Genomic DNA, 13,964 nt, shown 5'->3' with positions numbered 1-13,964 from the left:
TTTTGTTTCTAGAAATCTATCTCCCTCTTAAATATATTCAGTGACTTGGCCTCCACAGCCTACTGTGGTAGAGAATTCCACAGGTTCACTACCCTCCTGAGTGAAAATATTTCTCCTCATCTCGGTCCTAAATTTCCTACCCTGTATCCTGAGACTGTGACCCCTTGTTCTAGACTTCACAGCCAGGGGAAACATCCTCCACATATCAGTCTATCCAACCCAGTCAGGCCTCCTGCTGTGCTTCGCACTGGAAAGCGCGATATACCACAAATTCTTCGTACCGCTGATGTTAATTTGCAGGAGCACCAAAATACCGTTGCTGCCTGCATTCTCTTGGCAGGCGGATGTTGGCCTTGGCCGGTGCTGTTACCAGCAGCTTTCCAGTGCACTGGAATTTCTAGGCCCAAAATAGCTACACTTAAGTTTGTTTTACGAAAATCAATGCCAATTATTTTTATTCCTTTTTTCCCCAATGCATAAACCACTAGGAAGGAACGCAAAACTGATCATGCCCTTTGAAGGCCTCTTGTCACCATGCTATCAGACCAAGGATCGTGGAACATAAATCTTGTTTTCTTTTCACTATTGGATCCTTTGCTCATTCTGGTACAAGTAAGGTTCTAGACAGCAATGGCTGCATCAAAGCCAATGCATGAATTGCAAGAATTAACTGAGTATCCATTACACAGTCCTGCTGTCGCTGCCATCCACTTCTTGGGGTAATTTGTTCCTATGCCTTGTGTGCATGAATTTATCTCTTAACTCCCACTGCACGATGGAAAAGTGAAAAATGGCCATTAGACTCATTTCTGGGATTAAAAATCTTTTGCACCGTTCATTTCTTTAAGTGCTGTGCTGATGCATCCAAATATTATACTTCCTTTCTATGACTAATCCCTGTTCTGAATTGGAGTTCGGAACTAATTTTTTGCTTATTTCCTCTGCTGTGCAATTCTGCACAATTTTCTCAGAATAGACCTTTAGCAAGGGACTTCACAGTGTTTAACAAATCCTTGAACAACAACTTTATTTTTTACTAATTTACTTACAATTGTTTGTTTGAGGCTATACTCAGGGCAATAATAACAGTTGAAAAGTACATTGCCGATTTTTTTTTCCAGTCTTGCATGTCTATTGAGCATGATAGAACTTGCATTTATATAGCATCTTTCACATCCTCAGGATGGTGGTGTTGAGAGACAAATGTTGGTTAGGATAACCCTCCTGCTGTTTTTCAGATAATCTTCACAGGATCTTTTACATCTATCTTTGTAGGCAGACTCGATCTCCATTTAACATCTCGTCCAAAAATCAACATCGCTGACAATGTGGTACCCCCCAGTACAGTACTGACAAGTCAGCCTAAATGATGTGCTCAAGAACTAGAGTGGTGCTTAAACTTACAACCTTCTGATATAGGAGTCACCAATCCAAATTAACTCTCTTCTGCTCTGTTATTTAAATTAATACCTATTGTTGTTTGGACTTAGCAAGTTAAGGTACAATGGCCTTGTGATTACAGTACAGGATGAAGAACCCAGAGTTTATGAGTTCAATTCCCACCAGTGCAAATTGGGAAATTTAATTCAATAAATCTGGTCATTTGTGGGCTGTGTCAGATAAAATGAGCACAGAAATTGCTTTTAAAAATTCAACTGTTTCGCCAATGTTCTTCAGGCCTGATGCCTGGCCCACCAACGTTTTGTGCTCTTAAAAGCAATTTTTCTAGTAAAAGCAATTTTGTAGTAATATATTTAAGTTGTTTAGAAATTCGTAGATTTGCTTTCAATGCATGGTTTTACTAAGATGTTTTTTGGTCTCTTTTATTCAGTCAGTATGTGCATTCAGAATAGAAATTGTCATTGCCCTATTGTCATTTTCTTTTGTTGTTTTCTTTTCATGATGCTGTTCTCTCCAGTGTTCTTTTAAATATTGATGGATACTTAAACAGGAAACAATTTTTGGAAAATGGTGATGACCTGAGTATCAAGCAATTTAACATTGGACATGAGGTTAGCAGTATGTGGTTCTTTTCTATGTGCAATCAATAAATTTAGGTGAGCCCAGACAAATGCTACTTGAAGCTGCCTCCTGCTGTGAGCAGGGAAACATGTTGTGATTCATCCAAAGGTAGATTAGCTTAAAGATTGCATACTCATTCAATGCTCAACCCAATTATAAAAGGTGTAATAAATGTTCATCTGAAGAGCATTCTGACAAATAATAATCGTCATAGATTTAAAAGCAATGGACCATATTGCAGCTATCTAATGGGATTTTTGGAAGAGCTAACCAATGAATAAGAATATTCAGTGGATGTAGGAGGATATCTTCCAGTTGGCAGAGTTAATGTACAAGTGGTTAACATACTTATAGTACGTTCCTCTGTGTTGTATTGAGTCAAGCTTTTATTTTAAATGGATTAAAAAAATAATGCACACAGGAATGTAGTATGAGTCCGACTTGAGAGTATATTCTATAATCTATTTGGGTTTTCCTCCTCAGATCTTTACCGTATACTGAGTGGCAAGGGCTGTGCTTTCATGATGGTGAGGTTGTGGAGCATACAACAGACCTTAACAAATCTTGAGACACGCACTGGCAAGTACTGCAGGGCTCCACCAGAGCGGTCCAGGCAGCGAAAGCGGTGTTTCAGCTTGCCAAGGGTCTGCTATTTCAGATTCTATTTCACATTGCTTTCGTTATATGTATGCTGCCCACGTGTGCAAGGGCTGTGCACCGGAGTCATGAGCCAGGTGTTCAGCGGATAGCCCTTGCCACCCAGTAGTCACCTTCTGGTTTGTCGTGATGGCTCAAATCTGGAAGGTACAGAAGACTGCCACAGAATAAAGGCATCATGACTGCTGCCAGGATACTGAGCATTGACCTGCATGATTCGCCGAGTATAGTCGCACACCAGCTGGACATTGAGGGATTGAAATCCTTCTGGTTGCGGTATATCTCTGAATTCACATGCGGTGCCTGCAAAGCGACATGTGTGCAGTCAATGGCACCCTGAACCATGGGGAAGCCTGCTATACCGGCAAAGTCGTGTGCTTGCTCTGCCGGTTGCCTTTCTTGCACTGAAGTAAATATATTCACCTCTCTGCAGACAGAGCCTCAGTAACCACCCTTGTGCAACAGTGCAAGACAAACAAAATAGCGCCTGCTCCAATCTGGATGAGCCCGACGCATAAAAATTCATGGCCATGCTCATCTTCCCAGATGCTGTCCTTGCTCTGCTCTGAGGCTGCATGTCTGCCTGCAACAGCTGGTAGATTTCAGTGAGCACCTCCTTAGTGAAGTGGAGACATCGCATACACTGTTCCTTACTGAGGTTGAGGTAGGAGAATTGCTCCCTGAAGATCGTGGATGGATATGGCCTCCTGCTGAGTGTCCTTCTCCCCATCCGCCTCCTCCCTCTTCAAGCAGCTTGTCCTCCTCTGTGTCCCCACTGCTCATTCTCCCTGCCATGCTACAGGCCAAGGAGGATACAAAGTTGCACCCATTCTAGGAGCAACTTGTCTGTCCAGAACCCTTGAAGTAACTTCCCACACTATTGCCTGAGCAAATCAGAAACCTCAAATAAGATAACCAAACACTTCTACAAAGTCACCAAAGTCAATCAGCAATTAACATGAAAGCAGTTGACAACTTTAAATATAATTTGTGGAGGATCTTTCACGGTGCTGAACACACATTCAGCTGTGCGTGTTTAAAAGAGGTTGTTAGCTGGAGCATTAAGGTCGAAAATAGCAGCGCTGGCGTCAAATCAGAGTTGCATGCTTATTGATGTCACAATCTGCGTACACTGCATACTTCTGGTGCCCATGCTAACTACCTAGCCAAAATGACATCCAGTGCGGCCGCGCCAGAAGTGTATGTACACGGTGCAGATAACATTTTGGACCCAAAACGGCACTATCAATGCCATAAAAACTGGTGCCACGGAGTCGAATTTCACGGCCAGAGACTCCAGTGAGAAAACAGAGCAACAACTGAAGACCTACTCATTGTCACGGGTTTGTGAGTATTGTTGTTTATAGTCGATATTCCTATGTTCTGAAAGCCGGGATTTCTCGTCCCCAGCGGAAAGTACGCACTTCCCTTAAAGGGGAAATCCTTTAGAGTCAAAGAATGAAGCCAATTCTAATGCAGTCTTTCTTACCTGTATAAAGTTTTGGTTAAACTTGGAACAGAGTCTGAAAGTGTTGACTTAAAAGTTCTTCTATTTATGTTTCTTTTTAGGTTGTAGAAATTGGAAATTTAATTCCAATCCCCAATCCATCATCTCCACTCTGGTATTTGATTAATACTAGTCCAGTTCTGATACTCGGAGGAATTACTAATCGTAAGGTTATCCTCTTCACCACCACTGAATTTGATACTTTTCATATTTTGGAGGTGACTTTCAGTTTTATTTGGAACCTTTTAGAAAGTGTACATTACATTATAAATGTATTTAAACAAAAATATTGATATCTAATGGTGAGTGCTCTCAACATTCTAATAGTATTGCACATGTAGGTGGCATCATGCCATCTAAAGTTATATCAACTCAAGCCCTTTATGCCAATTCTAACTACAGTGCTTAACATTTGCCACTAAAGCAGTGACACTAAAGAGTGCATTTCCCATAGATCAACGGACACATTGCTAAAAGGGAAGTTGTCCTCATCTTGGGACACAACAGAAATCCATTTTTCATCTTCCTTCTGCTCGTGTTTTTTGACGAATATCGTGAACTTGGATTTTGGGTCTAGGAGTAGTCATGGATCAGCAGCTGACTGTTTAATGGCAGCATTACCATTGCTACTATGTCTCTCTTCCCCTAGCATTTGTTAAAGGGCTGCCTTGGCTGCTGGTAATTCTGCCAGGTACTGCTGCTGTCTGCTTAGCTACCTTCGTTTGATCACTTGCCAGCTTGCCCACTCATCTGAATTATATCTACCAATAGGAGAGGGAACTTATGGACAGGATAGTAATAGATAGAAAAGCCATACTAAAATGATTAGCATTACTGAAAGCTGGTAAGTCACTTGGTCCGATGAAATGCATCCTGGGTTATTGAAAGACGCAATGGTAGAAATAGCAGAGGCATTGGTCATAATCTTTTAATCCTCATTGAATAGAGGAATAGTGTCAGAGGACTGGAGGATTGCTAATGTTAAACCATTATTTGAGAAAAGGGAGAGGGATAAACGAGGAATACAGGCCAGTCAGCCTAAAATTGATAATGGGGAAGTTATTGCAAACCATTATCAGGTTGGAAAGTCTTGGGTTACTCAAGTAGAGCCAGCATGGATTTGTTGAAAGCAAATCGTGTCTAACGAAGTCTGTCTGAGTTCTGACGAAGAGTCGTCAACCCAAAACATTAACTTTGTTTTTCTCTCCACAGCTGCTGCCTGACCCGCTGAGATTTCCAGCATTCTCTGTTTTTATATCATGTCTGACTAAATTGATTGAATTCTTTAATGAAGTAACAGAGAAGGTTGATCAAGGTAGTGCAGTAGATGTATATATGGACTGTCAGATGGCATTCGACAAAGTGCCATGCAGGAGGCTTATTAAGATGGGAGCCCATGGACTTGAAGGAAAAGCGATATGATAGCTGGTACACTCATAATAAAGGATGAAACTGACTACTGTGTACAATGAGCAAGTGTGACCTTAGCTCCTTTAATAAGACTCCAGAGTGCAGGTATCTCGTGGATGACCTGCTTATATACTGTGCTCCCAAGGAATGCTGGAATCCCTGGGGATTCCAACAGGTGGGCCCTCTAGTGATCAGGTGTCATGCAGGTTAGAATGGGTTAAATACATAACATCACTTTCCGTAAAGTCAACAGTGCTCTTATTTACAAGATGAGACGATCTTGGGCTTTTCGCTCCCTTGTCGATCGTCTAGGTACAAATGCGGGTGTGGGTGGGTTGGTCAGTTCTTTGCTGGGCAGCTGGCTTTGCCAGGCTGCTGGGGATGATGAGTTCGGCTTTGTGGTCAACCATGATGTCAGTTGCAACTTGTGTGTGTGTTGGAGGGTCAAAGTTGGTGGTCTTCTTCGGGTTGTCCGTAGCTGTTAGTGAACTGCAATTTGATTTGGTCCAAATGTTTTCTGTGTATCTGTCCATTGGCCAATTTGACCTGAAACACCCTACTCCCTCCCCTCTTTGGCTGTGACCGTGCCAGCGAGCCATTTAGGACCATGTCCATAATTGAGCACAAACATAGGATCATTGATCTCAGTATCGCGTGACAAATTTGCGCGGTCATGGTACACACTTTGTTGATGTCACTTGGCCTCCACGTGATCATGGAGGGTGGACAAGAGAGAGCCTTATTTTAAGCGCCCTTTTCATGAGCAGCTCGGCTGGGGGAACCCTGGTGAGTGAGTGGGGTCTGGTGCGGTAACTGAGCAGCACTCGGGACAGCCGGGTCTGCAGGGAGCCTTCCAACACATGTTTCAAGCTTTGCTTGATGGTCTGAACTGCCCATTCTGCCTGGCCGTTGGATGCGGGCTTGAACAGGACAGATGTGATGTGTTTGATCCCGTTGCAGGTCATGAATTACTTGAATTCAGCACTGGTGAAGCACGGCCCATTGTTGCTGACTCGGACATCAGGCAAGCCGTGCATGGCAAATATGGCTGGTAGGCTTTCAATAGTGGACGTGCTTACAGACATATTGAGTAAGCGTCCACGACAACCAAAAACATTTTGCCTAGAAATAGGCCCACATTGTCTATGTGGATCCTCGACCACGGTTTGGAGGGCCACGACCACAAACTTAGCAGTGCCCCTCTGGGTGCATTGCTCAGCTGAAAGCAAATGTTGCACTGGCGCATGCATGACTCTAAATCTGAGAAAATGCCAGGCCACCACACATGGGATCTGGCTATGGCTTTCATCATTACGATGCCTGAGTGGGTGCTGTGCCGTTCACATATGAACGTTTCTCTGCCTTTTTTGGGAAAGACCACGTGATTGCCCCACAATAGACAGTCCGCCTGCAGGGACAACTCGTCTTTACGTCTGTGGAACGGGTTCATCGCCTCCTGCATCTCCATTGGGATACCGGACCAGCTCCCATGGAGGACACAGTTTTTTTTACCAAGGACAATAAAGGATCCTGGCTGGTCCAGGTTCTGATCTGGCGGGCGGTAATGGGGGACTTCTCGTTCGCGAATGTCTCCATGACCATGAGCAAGTCCGTTGGCTGTGCCATTTCCACCCCTGTGGTGGGCAGTGACAGCCGACTGAGAGCATCCGCGCAGTTCTCGGTGCCAGGTCTGTGGCGGATTACATCGTTGTAAGCCAACAGCGTCTTTGGATGTGGGCAGAGGCATTGGTATTAATCCCTTTGCTCTCAGAGAACAGTGATATGAGCGGCTTGTGGTCAGTTTCAAGCTCAAACTTGAGGCCAAATAAGTACTGGTGCATTTTCTTCACCCCGTAGACGCAAGAGCCTCTTTTTCAATCATGCTGTAGGCCCTTTTGGCCTTGGTCAAACTCCTGGACGCATAAGCGACCAGTTGTAAAATCCCCGATTCATTAGCCTGTTGTAACACACACCCGACCCCATATGATGACGCATCGCAAGCTAGCACTAATCGTTTATGAGGGTTATATAGGACAAGCAGTTTGTTAGAACACAACGTTTCTGGCTTTCTTAAAGGCAGCCTCTTGTGAAGTCCCCCATACCCAGTCGTCTCCCTTGCGCAGTGGCGCATGTAGGGGTTTTAGCAGGGTGCTTAACCCAGGTAGGAAATTACCAAAGTAGTTAAGGAGTCCCAGGAACGACTGCAGCTCTGTCACGTTCTGTGGTCTCGGCGCGTTCTTGATGGCCTCCGTCTTGGCGTCGGTGGGTCTGATGCCGTCTGCTGCGGTTCTTAAGAACTCGACGTCCTGTGCCAGGAAAACGTACTTCGAGCGTTTCAACCTGAGCCCCACGCGATCCAACCGACTAAGAACCTCTTCCAGATTCTTCAAGTGCTCAATGGTATCCCGACCTGTAACCAATATGTCGTCCTGGAAAACCATGGTGCAAGGAATCGACTTTAGCAGGCTCTCCGTGTTCCGCTAGAAGATAGCTGCAGCCGACCGAATCCTGAACGGGCACCGATTGTAGATGAACAGACCTCTGTGCGTGTTGATGCAAGTGAGGTCTTTTGAAGACTCCTCCAGCTCCTGCATCATGTTACCGAGGTCAGGTCCAGCATAGTGAACGTCTTCCCTTCAGCCAGGATCACAAATAGGTCATCTGCCTTGGGTAGCGGGTACTGATCCTGCAGCGAAAAATGGTTAGTCCCCACAAATTCTAACTGTACTGTCGTCTTTAAGCACCGGGACAATCGGACTGGCCCTGTTGTTGAATTCCTTCTCGTTGCAGCCTATCCAGCTCAATTTCCACTTTTTCACGCATCATATACGGTACCGCCCATACCTTGTGGTGGATGGGTCGTGTAACGGGAACCAAATGGATCTGCACTTTCGCCCCCTAGAAGCTTCCAATGCCTGGCTCAAACAATGATGGGAACTTGCTCAGACCTGGGTACATGAGGCGTTGTCAACGGACAAAAGCGCTCGGATGTCGTCCCAGTTCCAGCGGAATTTTCCCAGCCAGCTTCTGCCAAACAATGTGGGGCCATCCACAGCGGGAGTTCGTGTACTGTTCCGTCATAGGAGACTTTGACTTCTGCACTGCCAATTACAGAGATTAGTTCATTGGTGTAAGACCTTAGTTTGGTGTGAATGGGGCTGAGCTTGGGCCTCTGTGTGCCTTTTTGCCCCACAGCCTGTTGAAGGCCTTTTTACTCATTTATGGATTGACTTGTCCCCGTGTCCAGTTTCATAGATACTGGAATACCATTCACTTCAACTTTCAACATTATTAGTGGACATTTCGTAGTGAATATGTGTACATTTCTGCCTCCTTGGTGCGAGTCTCCAATTCAGCCTGATCCACAGTGGATCGATCGTCCTCTGCACCGTGGTGGTTTGCAGGGTTTGCAGCTCGCTTGCACATTCGCTGGAGATGTCCTATTATTCTGCAACTGTTGCACGCATGGTGCTTAAAGCGGCATTGATGGGGCCGATGATCACCTCCACAGCGCCAACAAGGTGTTAACTGCCTCGCATTACCGATTGATGGCGGACTCTGGGTCAACTGAGGTCAGGCCGCAACAGCTGGCGTGTACGTTCTGCCATGTACATTTCTGCTCGAGACTGATGTTACTTTATGCACAGTACTGGCCAAAACTGCGAAATGTGTTTGGTGTTGTTGCTGGTGAACATAAATGCCTGGGCTATCGTGGCTTTACTTAGATTTTAAGTTTCTACAGTCAACAGTTTGCAAAGGATTGTCTCATGTCCAATGCTCTGAGCATTTGTTCTAGGAACCCCTCAAACTCACAATGTCATGCGAGGTGACTTAGTTCGGCGACATAGCTCGCCACTTCCTGGCCCTCCGATCGTTGACACGTGTAGAACCGTTATCTCGCCATCAAAACGCTTTCCTTAGGATTTAGGTGCTACCGGACCAGCGTACACAATTCTTCGTAGAATTTCTCTGTTGGTTTCGCCAGGGCCAGGAGATTCTTCATGAAGCCATAGATTGTTGCCCCACAGACAGTTAGGAGGATCGCCCTTCGTTTGGTAGCGTTCTCGAACTCTTACAGCTCGTTAGCCACGAAGTATTGTCGAGTCTTTCCACGAAGGCCTCCCAATCGTCCCCTTCTGAAAACTTCTCCAGAATACCGACTGTTCTTTGCATTTTCGCACGGTTGTTCATTACCTCATCATCAATTGGTACACTCATAATAAAGGATGAAACTGAGTACTGTGTACAATGAGCAAGTGTGACCTTGGCTCCTTTAATTAGATTCCAGAATGCAGGTACCTTGCGGGTGGCCTGCTTATATACTGTGCTCCCAAGGGATGCTGGAATCCCTTGGGACTCCCAACAGGCGGGCCCTCTGGTGGTCAGTTGTCATGCAGGTTACAAGGGGTTAAATACTTAACAATAGCTACCATTAGAACAGCCATCCCATTGATCAGTGGGGTTATTGATCCAGGGTCCAATGTAATAGAGATGGCTGGAGTTGATCTGCTGGATAATGCTATCTTTCAGGACAACAGCACATGCCAATCCTCCAGCCTTCCATCTCAACACCATGCCAGTGGAACATAGGAGGCGATACCAGACTGCTGACGAACAAGCTTTGGAGATACAGTGGCAGCTTTCTGCCAGGAGTCAGCTGCCATGAGAGGAGGTCCACCCTCAATCTTGTGACCCTTTTGTAGAACATGAGTAGCCAACCACTTCTTATGATGCTGGCCCTCAAGTTGTACCTAGGAGAAGCACGAGAATAGGTGAAATAAAGTTCTGTTTAGACACTTGAGGCAAGTGCGATGTAAGGAGACAGGTTGGCTTATGTTTGCATTCATTGTACTAAAATAGAATGTGCACTTATATTGTGCTTTGTTATTAGAAACATAGAAAATAGGTGCAGGAGTAGGCCATTCGGCCCTTTGAGCCTGCACCATCATTCAATAAGATCATGGCTGATCATTCACCTCAGTACCCCTTTCCTGCTTTCTTTCCATACCCCTTGATCCCTTTAGCCGTAAGGGCCATATCTAACTCCCTCTTGAATATATCTAACAAACTGGCATCAACAACTCTCTGCGGTAGAGAATTCCACAACTCTCTGAGTGAAGAAGTTTCTCCTCATCTCGGTCCTAAATGGCTTACCCCTTATCCTTAGACTGTGTCCCCTCGTTCTGGACTTCCCCAACATTGGGAACATTCTTCTTGCATCTAACCTGTCCAGTCCCGTCAGAATTTTATATGCTTCTATGAGATCCCCTCTCATCCTTCTACACTCCAGTCAATACAGGCCCAGTCGATCCAGTCTCTCCTCATATGTCAGTCTTGCCATCCGGGAATCAGTCTGGTGAACCTTCGCTGCACTCCCTCAATAGCAAGAACGTCCTTCCTCAGATTAGGAGACCAAAACTGAACACAATATTCATGGAGATTAAAGTCATACAACAAAGGATTAACTTATTTGGTATTCAATGAGATAATGATTACTGCCATGGTCATGTAGCAGTGAAGAGGGCTGATGGGTACTGGATTGAAGGATTGTTCCTTTATTTAAATTTGAGGAAAAGAAATTAAGACACTCGTGTCCAAAGTAGATTGGGTTAAACAGAAGAGAAGACTAAAATGATGCAATGTACTCCGATGCCCCTAGCAGCAGTCACAGAATGAAGGCCATCAAGTTATTTCTCCAGAGCTGCTGGGCCTCTTCCCCTGCAATCTAGGCCTTTTTGTGTGGCGAAGTTGTGCAAGGCACAGCAGGTACAAGTATGCGTGACACATGAGCTGAAGCATACTGCTGTGTCTCCCAATCTGTCTAAGTAGCGGAAGCACCCCTTTTCCGGGTCCGATAGTCCTCTCGTGCCTTGTAGAGCTCTCCTACTCTTTGAGTCACTCTTAATGGAGTCATTATACCAGGGCAGAGGATAGGCTTTGTCACCAATAAACCATCCGTTGACGCGATTTTTGTCCCTGAATACATCTTACCAACTTCCAGCATATCTTAAATTAATGTACATGATCCTTTGCACATCATCACACAATCTGTACATTCAGGGAATGGAAGGCCTTCATGTAGAAGTTGAGGGAGGTTTCTATAGGAGTTCACAAAGCAACATGGGTACTATCTATTGTACCCTGGACATTGGAAAAGCCAGTAGACCTGTAAAACTGGATAGCAGTTTCTCACTGCTGCCTTGCTATGATGCCAAAGAATTTCATTGCTCTCCTGTAAAGTGAATTCTATATTTCCCCAACCCTCTCCCCCAACCAATATGATGCAGATCTCCATGGCTGATAGAAATAACACTGCCATAAAAGTTGATTGGCACAGAGAGACTAATAAAGGCAGATGATCTTGGCTGCAGGTCCTTGGAACAGGAGAAGATTAAAGGGAACATTGCTTGCTCTGCACCTTTAAGGATATGTGTATATGGACACCAAGGTCTCTCTGCTCATCTACACTATTCAAAAAACCGTGCCATTTATAGTATACTGTCTTTCCATAATAGTCCTGCCAAAGTGCATTACTTCACACTTCGCTGCTTTGAGCGCCATCTGCCATGCTCTGTCCATTTCACCATCCTGTCTGTCATCCTGAAGTCTCCAACTACCCTTGTCACTATCAACTACGTTACCAAGTTTTGTATCACCTGCAAACTTTATAATGCTTTCCCCACACATGAGTCTAGTTGGTTGGGCTACATTGTTTGAAATTTGTGAGTTTATGGCCATGGGAAGATGCCAGCCTTCTACCCAGTCCATTAAAGATCTGATAAAGGAGATGTGCCCACGGAGAGTGACCTCCTTATTCTTTTGTAGGGTAGAATATATCTCTTCCCCAAATACAATGTCTTCAAGCAGTCTCTTAGTATGCAGTTTATGAATGAATACTGTTTCTTCAGTTCAGATTGACCTGGGAAAAAATGAAAAAGATGTTTTGTGGCACCAGAAGAAATGCTAAGATAAGAATGTCCTTCCTTCATAGAAGGCATACCTCAATGTTACTGTCGATTTGCTATACTCTCAGTGAGAATAGTTACACTATTATTCCCATGATTGTGCCCTCTCTATTTGAAACAAACCAGATGTCACATTGATATGAAGGGATGGGGGGGCGGGGGAGACACAAAATTTGCTTGCTCTTCACAGTTGTTCATAAAACAGTACCTGCAGGAAAAGTGGCAGGCAAATTACTCTTAAGAAGTCTGGGCCGGAAGGGATGTGCTCAGGTCACACGGATGCTATTTTCACTGGTCAATCACAAGCTAACATGTTCATCAAACTTTTGTTTACAGCCCAACCATAAGGAAAGAATGAGAATATGATGTTATGTATGCAACAAAGGTTCAAATTGAGTACTGTTTAATGAAGCAAAGTACAACCTTGGCTCTGCTTTATTTAGGCCCAAAGTGTCTGACTTACAAAATGGCTGACATTTTACACCATAGCAGCACCATATGCATGCTGCTCAGTGACCGCCAACAATGACACCATCTGGTGGCTACAAACAGCATGTACATACATGACAATACCCTCCTCTGATATCTTATCACAGTCTTTCACAGGTTGAGACAGTCCGGTGCTTTATGCTCCCGGGTTGACTGTCTCAGTTTGATTCCGGCCTTGGGTGAATGTGCGGAGTCTGTTGTGGCTGGTGGAGGATGGCTGACTTGTTGGGGGTGGCAGTGGCCATGTCAGGAATTTCAAGTCCATTTTTATTGAACAAGTCCATGATGGAAATTCTGGGTTCACTGATGACCCTTGAGTCCACTGAAGGCTGATGGTAGGTTGGTTGGTCATCGACGGTTTCTTCGTCCGACTGCTCTGGTTCGTCTGAGTGCCTCAGCTTTGTTTGATCCACGTGCTTCCTGCAAGTTTGCCCATTCTTGAGCTTAATAGCTAATACTCTGTTGTCCTCCTTGGTCATGACTGTACCAGTGATCCATTTGGGACCCTGACCATAATTCAACACATATACAGGGTCATTAACAGAAATCTCGCGTGACACAGTTGCATGATCGTGCTACCCTTGTTGACTGTCTTCTGTATCCAACATGATTACTTAAATCCAGGTGTACAAGAGATAACTTGGTCTGAAGACCTCTTTTCATCATGAGTTCAGGTGAGACCCCTGTGAATGTGTGGGGTCTTGTCCTGTAAGTCAGCAGTATGCAAGACAAGCAGGTCTGCAGTGACCCTTGGGTTACTCTCCTCATGCTTTGCTTGATAATTTGTACTGCACGTGCTGATTGCCCGCTGGATGCAAGCTTGCATGGTGCTTGTTATATATGTGGCCTTGTATTTACTCCATACAGCCACCAGAGGGCTCATCCCCTGGAGTCCCAAGGATCTCATAATCCCT

General features: G+C 44.9%; 1 protein-coding gene across 1 annotated transcript in view; it reads left to right on the top strand.

Annotated features, from left to right (window-relative positions):
- LOC139239227 (cation channel sperm-associated auxiliary subunit gamma-like) overlaps positions 1 to 13,964 on the top strand; it is a 210,025-nt gene that overhangs the window by 137,795 nt on the left and 58,266 nt on the right. Inside the window, exons 4-5 of the mRNA XM_070867911.1 lie at positions 1,919 to 2,012; positions 4,249 to 4,404. Of these exons, the coding sequence (XP_070724012.1) occupies positions 1,919 to 2,012; positions 4,249 to 4,404 (250 nt within the window). The remainder of the gene's footprint in view (positions 1 to 1,918; positions 2,013 to 4,248; positions 4,405 to 13,964) is intronic.

Source organism: Pristiophorus japonicus, chromosome 26 (assembly GCF_044704955.1).
Source record: "Pristiophorus japonicus isolate sPriJap1 chromosome 26, sPriJap1.hap1, whole genome shotgun sequence".
Classification (NCBI taxonomy): Eukaryota; Metazoa; Chordata; class Chondrichthyes; family Pristiophoridae; genus Pristiophorus; species Pristiophorus japonicus.
The sequence above is the reverse complement of the archived record's forward strand: the minus strand, read 5'-3'. Positions and strand labels throughout refer to the sequence as shown.